At 49.6% G+C, this 13,954-nt stretch overlaps 6 protein-coding genes across 6 annotated transcripts; 3 read left to right on the forward strand and 3 right to left on the reverse strand.

Moving 5' to 3' along the window:
• Positions 1-2,676: 2,676 nt before the first annotated feature.
• H6S33_007189 (uncharacterized protein) lies at positions 2,677-2,985 on the reverse strand (the record flags this gene model as incomplete). The annotated part of the gene is made up of 1 exon (XM_044838544.1): positions 2,677-2,985. A coding segment is annotated over one exon (309 nt), but the record flags the coding sequence as incomplete, so codon positions are not given.
• A 1,038-nt stretch (positions 2,986-4,023) lies between these two features.
• H6S33_007190 (uncharacterized protein) lies at positions 4,024-4,248 on the forward strand (the record flags this gene model as incomplete). Its single annotated transcript, XM_044838545.1, has 1 exon — positions 4,024-4,248. The coding sequence occupies one exon, from the start codon at positions 4,024-4,026 to the stop codon at positions 4,246-4,248; it is 225 nt and encodes a 74-aa protein (XP_044689354.1).
• A 984-nt stretch (positions 4,249-5,232) lies between these two features.
• H6S33_007191 (uncharacterized protein) lies at positions 5,233-8,790 on the reverse strand (the record flags this gene model as incomplete). Its single annotated transcript, XM_044838546.1, has 1 exon — positions 5,233-8,790. The coding sequence occupies one exon, from the start codon at positions 8,788-8,790 to the stop codon at positions 5,233-5,235; it is 3,558 nt and encodes a 1,185-aa protein (XP_044689355.1).
• Positions 8,791-8,867: 77 nt separating this feature from the next.
• On the reverse strand, positions 8,868-10,898 carry H6S33_007192 (uncharacterized protein; the record flags this gene model as incomplete). The annotated part of the gene is made up of 1 exon (XM_044838547.1): positions 8,868-10,898. The coding sequence occupies one exon, from the start codon at positions 10,896-10,898 to the stop codon at positions 8,868-8,870; it is 2,031 nt and encodes a 676-aa protein (XP_044689356.1).
• A 1,046-nt stretch (positions 10,899-11,944) lies between these two features.
• On the forward strand, positions 11,945-12,447 carry H6S33_007193 (uncharacterized protein; the record flags this gene model as incomplete). The annotated part of the gene is made up of 1 exon (XM_044838548.1): positions 11,945-12,447. A coding segment is annotated over one exon (503 nt), but the record flags the coding sequence as incomplete, so codon positions are not given.
• Positions 12,448-12,483: 36 nt separating this feature from the next.
• On the forward strand, positions 12,484-13,888 carry H6S33_007194 (uncharacterized protein; the record flags this gene model as incomplete). Its single annotated transcript, XM_044838549.1, has 1 exon — positions 12,484-13,888. A coding segment is annotated over one exon (1,405 nt), but the record flags the coding sequence as incomplete, so codon positions are not given.
• Positions 13,889-13,954: the final 66 nt, after the last annotated feature.

Consider the following 13,954-nt stretch of genomic DNA (forward strand, 5'->3'; position numbering starts at 1 on the left):
TCACCCTGACAGCCGCTAGCTTTGCAGGATCCAAAACCAATTGACCTGGCCTAAAAAAGATCTGTGGCTCCGGCTGCAGAGTTTCACCTCCCTCTCCAAGGCGGTGATCCCAGCGCCTAGATAGCACATCAGTCTTGCCATTCTTTTCTCCCGGTCTGTAGACAACTTTAAAATTGTAGCCTGCGAGGTCTTCAGACCATCTAGCTTGCCGCCTAGTGAGAACCTTGGTAGAATTAAAATACTCCAAGTTCTTGTGGTCTGTAAAAACCGTGATTTCCTGCTCACAAGATTTGAGCATGTGTTCCCATTCCCGGAAAGAGGCTACAATAGCTCCCATTTCCTTATCATGAATGTCATAGTTGATCTCAGCAGGGGAGAACTTCTTAGAATAGAATGCCACCGGATGTAGCTTTCCATCGTCCCCATACTGAGAGAGCACTGCTCCCTTGGCAAAATCACTGGCATCTGTCTCGACCACAGTTCTCCTACTAGGGTCAAAGTGAAGAAGGATTGGAGCGCTTGTGAACAGCCTCTTGAGTTCTTCAAAGGCCTGCTCATGTGCTGCCGTCCAATACCATTTCTTGTCTTTTTGCAAGAGGTCAGTTAATGGTTTGGAAACCTTGCTAAAGCCTTCAATGAAGCGGCGATAGAAGTTTGCAAATCCGAGGAATGCCTGTACTGCCTTGATATTTTCAGGGACCGGCCATTCCTTAACTGCCTCCACTTTGTCTTCTGACATAGATACCCCCTTCTCTGAGATATGATAGCCTAGGTATTCTACCTCTCGGACATGGAAGGATGTCTTACTGATCGAGGCACAGAGTTTAGCTTCCCTAAGCTTCTGTAGGACCTTCTTGACCAGTAGTTCATGCTCTTCCTCAGTTGTCGAGTAGATGAGGATGTCATCAATGTAGACAACCACTCCTTCATCCAGTAGTTCCTTTAACACATCATTGATCATTGCCTGGAAGGCGGAGGGGGCATTGCATAGACCAAACGGCATCACATTATACTGGTACAGTCCATAGCGGGTTCTGAAAGCGGTCTTCCACTCATCACCTTCTGCTATCCTGATCAAATTGAAGCCGTTCTTCAAGTCTATCTTTGTGAAGATCTTGGCCTTGAACAACCTGTCTCTGAGCTCACTCATGATAGGCAGCGGGTACTTGTCCTTGACAGTGACCTTGTTCAATCCTCTATAATCCACACAAATCCGCAATGTCCCATCCTTCTTAGGAATGAACAGTATGGGGGCCGCAGCGGGGCTGTTAGATCTAGAGATCTTTCCTGAAGCCAATTCTTTGTCCAGGTACTCTCGGAGGGCCTTCAACTCTGGAGCAGAACGTGGGTATAGCGGGCCAAATGGGGGAGCGGTGCCAGGCAAGAGTTTGATCTTCAAATCATTATGGGAATGCGGTGGCATTTCTCCAATCTTCTCTTGACTGAACACATCGGCCCATTCCCGGTACAGGTGGTATATTTTCTCAGCAATATCTCCACCGTCCTCATCATGCCATACTGAAGCAACCAATTGATAGACTGTATCTTCTTCTTCCATCATCTGGTATGGAGAGATGAGTTCAATCTTGGTCGCCGCTGGGAGATAATTCTGCTTGCAGTAGTCACTCCTCCAGCTCATGGTGTTGAGTTCCCAATTGATGTCCGGGTTATGCTTCCTAGCCCAACTAATTGGCAGGTAACCGGTCATTCCTTCTTCCAAAGTAGCCACTTCCCATCGGAGTGTCTCCTTATGATCTCCCATAGTCATGCAGACCGGGTGAGTGTAATACTCTCCTCCTCCCATCATGATATCTCCTTGAGCATCAAACATTGTCAGAGGTTGATCCCGCCGCACTAAGGGAATTCCATGTTTTCTGACAAAACTCTGGTTGAGGATAGCTCCTCTACAACCGGTGTCAAACAGGAAAGACCCTTGGGCGCCTTCTTCCTTTCCTTTGACCGTCCATGACAGTCCTGCCTTCAGTATAGGTCTTTTTCCATGTACTGGTAAGGAGGGAAGTCTCTGTTCCATCCTTCTGCGCTTAGCAGCGGGTTCTGCGCTTGTTTCTCTTTGTCTTCTCAACATAGCTAATAGCTTCGGGCACTACTAAGATCAACAGATCCTTTGGTTCTATTCCCAAGCGATAATATAGCGAGTATGGTGTGTAATAGTTTTTTGGCAGCGGGTTGGAAGTGTCTTTGTTAGCAAATGTAGCTTTGGTAGAACACTGACAGACCAGCTGTTTCGGGTCTTAAACCCATCCTCAGAGTGCTTGGAGCAATCAAATATGCGGAAACACATTCATAATTTATTCAAGAGAAACATAGAAAGCGAAAAACCCATATAAAAGAAAACTAGTAAACATAGACTCAAACAGACACTTTTCTACCAGAGGATTTCATTGTCCGAGTCTTGCTCAGGCTGGAAAACGAAATCTTCTGTAACCTCCGGCAGTACAACAAGTGGATCTTCTGCTACAACAGCAGCCACTTTAGCTTTCTTCTGAGAGTTGGACTTGCCATTCCCTCTTTTCCGCTTTTGCACTCTCACTGCTGCCACTCTGACAACAGTAGGTTCCTTGGACCAACAATCGGTCCATCTGTGTCTGGACTTGCCGCACTATTGCACAAGTCAGTCTATGCACTCTACCAATAGGGAGTACCGGAAGGTCATACCTTCAAGCATACTTCTGCTTTCGTTCTTTCTTCTAGAATATCCCTCGGGATACCCTTCAGTTCCACCGCTTTGTCCTTAGGTCCGGAGGCCTTCTGAGGTCCGGAGAAGCTTGCAGCTTCTCTCTTCCTCTTGGGCTGCCGGTCCTTCTCAGCTGGAGGATCCTTTTTGGTTCGAGGGGGCGCTTTCTCAGCTGCCATCCCTTGATACCTCTCATGTGTATGCCCTAACTCTCTTAGAGCAGCTATCCGTTCCATCAAAGACTTTGGCTTGGGGGTAAAGAGAGCCCATGTTACGGGCATGCCAAGCATTTCCGGGAGTGAGAGAAAGGCTAGTAGATACCCCAATACCCTCTGTACGCTAATATCAACTCTTGACCACACTCGCGGAGTGTGGTGCGACCAAATTACGACCAAAAAACCCAGAGTCATAAAAAACACGTTTTCGACCCCAATAATAACCCCCGGAGCGTCAAACCGCCGGAGGGGAGTGTTTTGGTACCGGTGGATATATGAGGGACAGCTGGAATCAATCGGATCGAAGATCGGACCGCTCGGAGCGAATCGGCGCAAGCTGCCAGCCGACCGAGTACCTATCGGCGGTACCTGTGGGCATGAGAGGACTCTGCTATGTGGGAAAGCGATGTGGGAAGAGGCCTGAGTAGGTAGCCTTGCCGTCCGAGACCTCCGAATAGCCGACGCTGACGATTATCCACCAGACGGCCGATGGAGAAGAAACATCGACAGGGAAACGTGCATTAGAGTGGATAAATAGGTTGAGGGGTTTTAGCGGGTTTAGGAGTTTAGGGTACGAACTTAGGAGTTAAATGTTCTTGGTTGTTTTTCAGGGTCTCGGGCCTGCCCCGAGTGTATTCTGTATTATTAGACTGGGTCCTCGAGACATAAGCGAGGGATATAAATACTGTGTCATTCACTGACTAGCCAAACCATCATCGGCGAAATCAGAGTCTTAACAATATAAATCGTTGATACGCGAGTTACAACTTTATTTGACTATACTTTCTGAAATACTTTACTCTATCGTGACTTCGAACTCTACCTGAACTATTACGTCGAAGACGGTCGAACATCACACGCTAACTCTAGTGAATCTTTGTTGATAACGTAGCTCGCGGGGCCCGTATCGGATCAAGGAGAATCATACTCGACGCTGACTGAAGAGACCTTGGAGACTTCTACCTTTGTAGCTGTTAGCCGAACTCTGAGCTCTGCGTAGTGTACTCTTGTGGTCTGGTACGCATCCCTCACAGTATATTGTTACTCACAAGTTCACTTGGAGTAACGAAGTCACCTCAAAGAAAAGAACTATCATCGTTATCCCCTATCACAATGACTACCCGAAGGGATAATTACTTCATAGATACCTCGGCCGTAACTGAGGAGGCCGGAGGAGAAGATTCTATGGTGATATCAAGGGCTGCTAGCCCAGACCCTGTGAGGGATGCGTACCAGACCACAAGAGTACACTACGCAGAGCTCAGAGTTCGGCTAACAGCTACAAAGGTAGAAGTCTCCAAGGTCTCTTCAGTCAACGTCGAGTATGATTCTCCTTGATCCGATACGGGCCCCGCGAGCTACGTTATCAACAAAGATTCACTAGAGTTAGCGTGTGATGTTCGACCGTCTTCGACGTAATAGTTCAGGTAGAGTTCGAAGTCACGATAGAGTAAAGTATTTCAGAAAGTATAGTCAAATAAAGTTGTAACTCGCGTATCAACGATTTATATTGTTAAGACTCTGATTTCGCCGATGATGGTTTGGCTAGTCAGTGAATGACACAGTATTTATATCCCTCGCTTATATCTCGAGGACCCAGTCTAATAATACAGAATACACTAGGGGCATGCCCGAGACCCTGAAAAACAACCAAGAACATTTAACTCCTAAATCCGTACCCTAAACTCCTAAACCCGCTAAAACCCCTCAACCTATTTATCCACTCTAATGCACGTTTCCCTGTCGATGTTTCTTCTCCATCGGCCGTCTGGTGGATAATCATCAGCGTCGGCTATTCGGAGGTCTCGGACGGCAAGGCTACCTACTCAGGCCTCTTCCCACATCGCTTTCCCATATAGCAGAGTCCTCTCATGCCCTCAGGTACCGCCGATAGGTACTCGGTCGGCTGGCAGCTTGCGCCGATTCGCTCCGAGTGGTCCGATCTTCGATCCGATTGATTCCAGCTGTCCCTCATATATCCACCGGTACCAAAACACTCCCCTCCGGCGGTTTGACGCTCCGGGGGTTATTATTGGGGTCGAAAACGTGTTTTTTATGACTCTGGGTTTTTTGGTCGTAATTTGGTCGCACCACACTCCGCGAGTGTGGTCAAGAGTTGATATTAGCGTACAGAGGGTATTGGGGTGTCTACTAGCCTTTCTCTCACTCCCGTAAATGCTTGGCATGCCCGTAACAGCTTACCCCCCTTCCAGGGTGTCACGTCTCGGGACATCTTCTGACAGACTATGGTTCCAGTAAACCTGCTCCACATATCACCCGCGGTGTCTGTGGAGGGGAAGGACTTAGCCCCGTAGGGTACCTCTATAGTCTCAGGCGTTGGTCCTTCACGGCCTTGGGGTTCCTTCGATGGAAGTCGCGGACAAGGTCAAGTACTTCCTCATCCATAGCGTCCATGACTTGATACGTACAGTCACTCATCGAATAGCCCCGCCATTTCACCAGGTATTCCACTAATCCTCTTCTGCTTTTCCGGCTGCCCACGATACTTTCCACTTCGTACAACACCTCTCCTTCCTTATCGACCTCTTCGGGAGTTGGGGGACGTTGTTCTCGGCCTGGGATACTGCTCTGTCGATACCGTTCCAAGAGTTCAATATGGAACACATTATGGATTTTGACTTGTGGCGGCAGTTCCAGTTCGCAGGCTCGTTTCCCGGCTAGTCGGATGATTTTGAACGGGCCGAGTTTCTTGTGATCGAGTTTCTTGGTGGAGCGACGTGTCTTGATATTGGTCGCATTGAGCATAACCATGTCTCCCACCTTGAAGTTAGGCGGTTCGTCCCTTTTTCGATCATAGTATTTCCCCATCTTTTCCCTGGTGTCTGTTAAGCGAGCGAGAGCAGAATCATGAACCCCTCGGATGAAATGAGCGTACAGATCACTAGTTGGGTTGACCACTTCGGCTTCTGTCGGCCAGTTGGTTCTTGGGTTATAACCGTAATTGGTATAAAACGGAGATTGACCCGTGGCGGTGGTAACCGAGTTGTTGTAAGCATACTCCGCCAACGGGAGTAGCTCTGCCCAATCATCTTGCTCGTAGTTGCAGAACGCTCGTAAGTAATGCTCGAGGGTTTGGTTGACTCGCTCTGTTTGCCCATCGGTCTGAGGGTGGAAAGCCGTACTCATTCTTATCCTCACGTCCAATAATTCCATAAGGGATGCCCAAAAGCTTGAAGTAAACTTGGCGTCCCTGTCGGAAACTATATCAAGAGGCAGCCCATGGAGTCGCCAGATTTGACCGAGGAATATCTTCGCTAAATCCTGCGCGGTCGTTTCTGCTACTAGGGGAATGAAGTGCGACATCTTCGAGAACCTATCGACTACTACCCAAATTTGGTTGTATCCCTTCGATTCCGGTAATTGCACGACGAAGTCCATTGATATCGATTGCCAGACGGAATGTGGTGTGGACAATGGTAGAAGCGCACCGTACTTCTTATGGCGGCTGGGTTTGTTGCGCTGGCACTCGTCACATGACCGAACGTAATCATCAATCCACTCGTTCATTTTTGGCCAATAGAAGTTACGTGTGATGAGTTCCAAAGTTTTGTCTTGTCCAAAGTGTCCTGCCACCTTCGAATCGTGTTCTGACTGTGCAATTCGGATCTTGATGCGGTCGTCTGCCGGAATATAGAGTCGGTTCTTATAGAAGAGTAGCCCGTCTTTTTCGGCAATATCCTTCAATTCCCCCAGCTTCTCCCCTTGCTCAACTCTCTCTTTCATTCCTACCCATGTCGGGTCTCCCGATGCCGCCTGCCTGACATGATCCAGAAAATTCTTCGACCAGTCAATCACCCCCTTGGAGGCAAGCGACACCGCTGATACCACAAACTCTTCCTCCGCCAACTGTCCGGGCTTAAAGAACCTGTCTATCGGCTGTTTCCCAAGCGTGCCTCCCCCTTCAGGACGGTACTCCGGCCGTCGCGATAGTGCATCTGCCTTCCCATTTTTGGTTCCCGGGCGGTAAATAATCTTAAAGTCAAATTCCGCCAAAGACTCAGCCCACCTTGCCTGTCGTCGGTTAAGAACCTTGGTTGTTGAGAAATATTCCAAGTTCTTATGATCCGTATAAACGAGAACCGTTCGGCTAGGTCCTTCGAGGTAGTGACGCCATTGCTTAAAGGCTGACACAATTCCTAGCATCTCCTTATCCCACACGTCGTAGTTGAGTTCCGCTGGGTTAAGCTTTCGAGAATAAAAGGCAACAGGGTGAGTCTTTCCGTCAATAACCTGGGATAGAATTGCGGCGATAGCAAAATCACTTGCGTCCGTTTCCACGATAGTCTGGCGATCTGGAGAGAAATGTACCAAGATCGGTGCAGACGTAAACAGGGTTTTGAGTTTTTCGAAGGCTGCTTGGGCCGTCATAGACCAGACAAAGTTCTTAGCATCACCCCTGAGACAATCGGTAATGGGTTTACAGACCCCGGAGAAATTGTGGATAAACCTTCTGTAGAAGTTGGCAAAGCCCATGAAGATCTGTACTTCCTTAACGCTACGCGGGGCTTGCCAATTCGTAACAGACATAACCTTATCCAGTGCCATGGTGACGCCTGCTGGGGCAAGGATGTATCCGAGGAACTCGATTTCAGTGAGCTCGAAGAACGATTTCTTCGGGTTGGCGACCAGATTGTATTCTTGTAGCCTACTAAGGACTTTGCCGACCAACTCCCTGTGCTCCTCTCGAGACTTGCTATATATTAGGATATCATCAAGGTATACTACTACACCTTGATCCAAGAATTCCCTCAGCGCATCATTCATCATGTTCTGGAAGGTCGCCGGCGCATTTGCCAGCCCAAAAGGCATAACGAGGTACTCAAAATGCCCGTACCGCGTACGGAATGCTGTCTTCCACTCGTCGCCATCTTTGATCCTGATAAGGTTGTAACCTTCCTTCAGGTCAATCTTCGAGAAGATAACCGCGCCTGCCACTCGATCTCGTAGTTCGTCCATAAGTGGTAACGGATACCTGTTCTTAATGGATACTCGGTTAAGTCCACGGTAGTCAACGCAAAGTCGCAGACTACCGTCCTTCTTCTTCACAAATAGGATTGGGGCTCCTGCAGGGGATTTGCTCGGCCTAATCTTTCCCAATCGCAACATTTTGTCCAGGTACTCCCGAAGCACCTTCAGTTCGACTTCGGATAGGGAGTAAACGGGTCCCCATGGTGGCTGCTTCCCTGGTTCGAGATCTATCGCATGGTCGTAAGATCGATGCGGTGGTAGTTTGTCGGCTTCCGATGGTAGGAAGACTTTAAGGAACCCATGGAGCCAAGAGGGAAGAGTTTCACGGAGGTTAACCGATTCATCTTCCAAGAGACAGATGCTACCGATGAATTGGGCCTCCGGATCGTCCAGTACCCCCTCGTCCATTTCTATTTGAGGTTCCTTGTCAGTGAAGCAACGACTCTTGCAGTTCTCACCATCGTAGGAAACTTCCCCATTTGCCCCTATAACCGGCTTGTGTTCTTTCAACCACCAGTTCGGTAGTATCGCGTCGATGCCAGGTGGGAGCGGGGCGATCTCGAATGATAGTTGCGTTTGATGCCCCCTTGACATTATAATTAATGGTTGTGTAAAGGCGTGTCCCGTGCCCTTCATAACTTCTCCCGTAAATCCGAATACTCGGGCCGGGACGTCTCGTTTCACCTTCGGGACCTCAAAACTATCAACAAAAACAGCAGACAAAACAGGACCAGTTGCACCAGTATCCAACAACACCTTACAAGGTAAACATTTTTCCGCAAAACAAAGGAACTGATTAACGATAGGTCGAGGACCATGAATAGGTTCCTCCAAAATTTTCTGTTTTTTCTCCGGTTGGGACGCTCTCCCTTCCTGCCTTTTTCTTTTCATATTTTTTTTGTTGTTTTCCGTCAGTGATAACATAGCAATCTGGGGATACTCCTGACCTGACTCATCAGAGTCCCCTTTTAAAAATCCTCGTCGAAATCCATCTCAGATTCCGATCCGCGTTCTCGCACAAACGCTTGCCCACTGGTGTACTCCGCAGCAGCCGTCGCAGCCGGCTTCTTAGCACGGTGCCTCATTCGCTTTCTCTGAGGTTGGGGTTCCGGTGGTTCCATATCGTGGTCGCCATCGTCATCGCGGGTACGCTTTCGGGAGAAAGAGGAGATAGATGCACTGCTGTTAGCATCTGAACGACACCATTTCCAAAGATGACCCTTTCGGCCACATCGCACACAGGCTCCATCGGTCTTTCGCTGTTCTCGGACCGGCTGTGGAACTCCTTTGGTGGCTTCGTCGTAGTCGTGGTATATTGGCTTATTCCCCGACTTGTTCTTGCTGGTACTCTTCTTATCTTGTCCTTTTTCCTTCTCCTCGGTCTGAGCCCTCCCCTTGATCTTAAACCCCTTCTCCTTCTGCCGCGAGTTCCCACCATTATTCGATTCCCTTCCTTTCGACTCTACTTTCCCCAACATCTTCATCTGCTCCTGATAAGCCTCGTGAGCCTTGCCGGCTCGTTCCAACTGTTGGATGTACTCGGAGTCGTCATCAGTTGGGTCGAAGCGGGAGTGGCGCTCCCGGATTTCATTTGGTAGTCCTTGGAGCAAGGCGGCGCGGTAGGATGCCCCTTTCATCTGGGCATGCTGGTTCATAATCTCCATCCTCGTCAGGTAGTCCCCGATGTTAGCAGAGTACTTGAACTGCTGCATCTTCATCGCATTTTCCATAGCTTCCTGAGTGCTTAGGAAACGTTTTCTGATCTCCTGACGGAATCGAGTCCAGGTGGCGTAGTCTGCGGCTGCTGGACCTAGCATCTTGGTCTCGATGTACTCCATGAACCATTCCTTTGCTAACCCACACGTATACGTTCCAGCGAACAGTACTTTGTTCCTGTCCGTTCGGAACTTCTTGGGCTTCTGCTCAAAGTAGATCTCGCACTCCATGAGCCAATGCCGCAGGTTATGCTTTCTGGCATTATCGAACTCAAAAGGTATTTTGGCGAGCGAATCTACCATATCGTCGTCTTCAGGCGGCGCGGTATTCCGGTTCCCGCCTCGGTTCCTTCTCCAATTCTTCCGACCGTGCGACCATTCACTATTATCGTCGTCATCATCGTCGGAAGGTTCTGGGTCTCCCCCAACGTTTCCTCTTGGTGGGTTTTGTGGAGGTTGATTCCCACCATTCCCACCAACTGGAGCAGCTCCCACCGGTCCTCTGCCATTATTGCCCTGTACTGGGCCGGCATCCTCCGGCCGCCTGCCCCCACTTCCTCCTACTGGACCAGCGTTTCCTCCTACTGGGCCAGTATTTTCGGGTTTCTTGCCATTGCCAACAGGAACCGTTCGGGGCGCATTAGGGTCTAAAGGAGCACTTGCCACAGAAGGTGCTACTGACAGATGTTGTCGCAGTAGTTCCTCCATCTCGGCTATCCGTTGGTTTCTTTCCGCATCGGACCGCTTGAATTCCGCAAACCAAGCTCGTTGCTCCCCTTTTTCCTGCTCCCGCTCTTCTCTCACCATCCTCAGCTGTCGCTCCGCCTCCTGTAACTGGTTCTGGGTTTGTAGATGACTTTGCTCCAGAACCTTGTGGTCGGCGGCTCGGGCAGCTTCGTGTACTTGTTGGACACTGGAGACGAGTTCAAAGAGCGATTCCAGATGTTGCTTTTGGGCAATGGCTTCTTGCCGTACCTTTTTGTCCAGGATTTGCCCACTCCCTTGGACTTGTTCCTGGAGGTTTTGTAGCTGCTGCCAAACGGCCTGTCCAGCTGCACCAAGATACCTCATTTGTGCCTCATGGGTATCCAAAAACTCCTGCATATTCCTCACGAACTGGGCTTGAGCAGAGCGTTTACTCGTTGACCTAGTTTGTGTAGAGGGTCCTCCCGTGAGTAGGGGGTCGGGGCTAGCAGCCCTTGATATTACCATAGAATCTTCTCCTCCGGCCTCCTCAGTTACGGCCGAGGTGTCTATGAAATAATTATCCCTTCGGGTAGTCATTGTGATAGGGGATAATGATGATAGTTCTTCTTTTGAGGTGACTTCGTTACTCCAAGTGAACTTGCGAGTAACAATATACTGTGAGGGATGCGTACCAGACCACAAGAGTACACTACGCAGAGCTCAGAGTTCGGCTAACAGCTACAAAGGTAGAAGTCTCCAAGGTCTCTTCAGTCAACGTCGAGTATGATTCTCCTTGATCCGATACGGGCCCCGCGAGCTACGTTATCAACAAAGATTCACTAGAGTTAGCGTGTGATGTTCGACCGTCTTCGACGTAATAGTTCAGGTAGAGTTCGAAGTCACGATAGAGTAAAGTATTTCAGAAAGTATAGTCAAATAAAGTTGTAACTCGCGTATCAACGATTTATATTGTTAAGACTCTGATTTCGCCGATGATGGTTTGGCTAGTCAGTGAATGACACAGTATTTATATCCCTCGCTTATATCTCGAGGACCCAGTCTAATAATACAGAATACACTAGGGGCATGCCCGAGACCCTGAAAAACAACCAAGAACATTTAACTCCTAAATCCGTACCCTAAACTCCTAAACCCGCTAAAACCCCTCAACCTATTTATCCACTCTAATGCACGTTTCCCTGTCGATGTTTCTTCTCCATCGGCCGTCTGGTGGATAATCATCAGCGTCGGCTATTCGGAGGTCTCGGACGGCAAGGCTACCTACTCAGGCCTCTTCCCACATCGCTTTCCCATATAGCAGAGTCCTCTCATGCCCTCAGGTACCGCCGATAGGTACTCGGTCGGCTGGCAGCTTGCGCCGATTCGCTCCGAGTGGTCCGATCTTCGATCCGATTGATTCCAGCTGTCCCTCATATATCCACCGGTACCAAAACACTCCCCTCCGGCGGTTTGACGCTCCGGGGGTTATTATTGGGGTCGAAAACGTGTTTTTTATGACTCTGGGTTTTTTGGTCGTAATTTGGTCGCACCACACTCCGCGAGTGTGGTCAAGAGTTGATATTAGCGTACAGAGGGTATTGGGGTGTCTACTAGCCTTTCTCTCACTCCCGTAAATGCTTGGCATGCCCGTAACAGACCCCCTATTGACGGGAGGACCCTCTACAACAACTAGGCAATCGAGTAAACGCTCTGCTCAAGCCCAGTTTGTGAGGAATATGCAGGAGTTTTTGGATACCCATGAGGCACAAATGAGGTATCTTGGTGCAGCTGGACAGGCCGTTTGGCAGCAGCTACAAAACCTCCAGGAACAAGTCCAAGGGAGTGGGCAAATCCTGGACAAGAAGGTGCGACAAGAAGCCATTGCCCAAAAACAACATCTGGAATCGCTCTTTGAACTCGTCTCCAGTGTCCAACAAGTACATGAAGCCGCACGAGCCGCCGACCACAAGGTTCTGGAGCAAAGTCATCTGCAAACCCAGAACCAGTTACAGGAGGCGGAGCGACAACTAAGGATGGTAAGAGAAGAGCGAGAGCAGGAAAAAGGGGAGCAACGAGCTTGGTTTGCGGAATTCAAGCGGTCCGATGCGGAAAGAAACCAACGGATAGCCGAGATGGAGGAACTACTGTGACAACATCTGTCAGTAGCACCTTCCGTGGCAAGTGCTCCCTTAGATCCTAATGCACCCCGAACGGTTCCTGTTGGCAATGGCAAGAAACCCGAAAATGCTGGCCCAGTAGGAGGAAACGCTGGTCCAGTAGGAGGGAATGGAGGCAGGCAACCGGAGGATGCCGGCCCAGTGCAGGGCAATAATGGCAGAGGACCGGTGGGAGCTGCTCCAGTTGGCGGGAATGGTGGGAATCAACCTCCACAAAACCCACCAAGAGGAAACGTTGGGGGAGACCCAGAACCTTCCGACGACGATGACGACGATAACAGTGAATGGTCGCACGGTCGGAAGAATTGGAGAAGGAACCGAGGCGGGAACCGGAATTCGGCGCCGCCTGAAGACGACGATATGGTAGATTCGCTTGCCAAAATACCCTTCGAGTTCGATAATGCCAGGAAGCATAACCTGCGGCATTGGCTCATGGAATGCGAGATCTACTTTGAGCAGAAGCCCAAGAAGTTCCGAACGGACAGGAACAAGGTACTGTTCGCTGGAACGTATACGTGTGGGTTGGCAAAGGAATGGTTCATGGAATACATCGAGACCAAGATGCTAGGACCGGCAGCCGCGGACTACGCCACTTGGACTCGGTTCCGTCAGGAGATTAGGAAACGCTTCTTAAGTACTCAGGAGGCTATGGAAAACGCGATGAAGATGCAGCAGTTTAAGTACTCTGCTAACATCGGAGACTACCTGACAAGAATGGAGATCATGAACCAGCATGCTCAGATGAAAGGAGCATCCTATCGCGCCGCCTTGCTCCAAGGACTACCAAATGAAATCCGGGAGCGCCACTCACGCTTCGATCCAACTGAGGACGACTCCGAGTATATCCAACAGTTGGAACGAGCCGGTAAGGCTCATGAGGCCTATCAAGAGCAAATGAAGATGTTGGGGAAAGGGGAGTCGAGAGGAAGGGAAACGAATAATGGTGGGAACTCGCGGCAAAAGGAAAAGGGGTTTAAGATCAAGGGGAGGGCTCAGACTGAGGAGAAAGAAAAGGGGCAAGACAAGAAGAGCACCAGCAAGAATAAGTCGGGGAATAAGCCAATATACCACGACTACGACGAAGCCACCAAAGGAGTTCCACAGCCGGTCCGAGAACAGCGAAAGACCGATGGAGCCTGTGTGCGATGTGGCCGAAAGGGTCATCTTTGGAAGTGGTGTCGTTCAGATGCTAACAGCAGTGCAATTATCTCCTCTTTCTCCCGAAAGCGTACCCGCGATGACGATGGCGACCACGATATGGAACCACCGGAACCCCAACCTCAGAGAAAGCGAATGAGGCACCGTGCTAAGAAGCCGGCTGCGACGGCTGCTGCGGAGTACACCAGTGGGCAAGCGTTTGTGCGAGAACGCGGATCGGAATCTGAAATGGATTTCGACGAGGATTTTTAAAAGGGGACTCTGATGAGTCAGGTCAGGAGTATCCCCAGATTGCTATGTTATCACTGACGGAAAACA

Source organism: Morchella sextelata, assembly GCF_020137385.1.
Source record: "Morchella sextelata strain SCLS chromosome Unknown scls_22, whole genome shotgun sequence".
Lineage (NCBI taxonomy): Eukaryota > Fungi > Ascomycota > Pezizomycetes > Pezizales > Morchellaceae > Morchella > Morchella sextelata.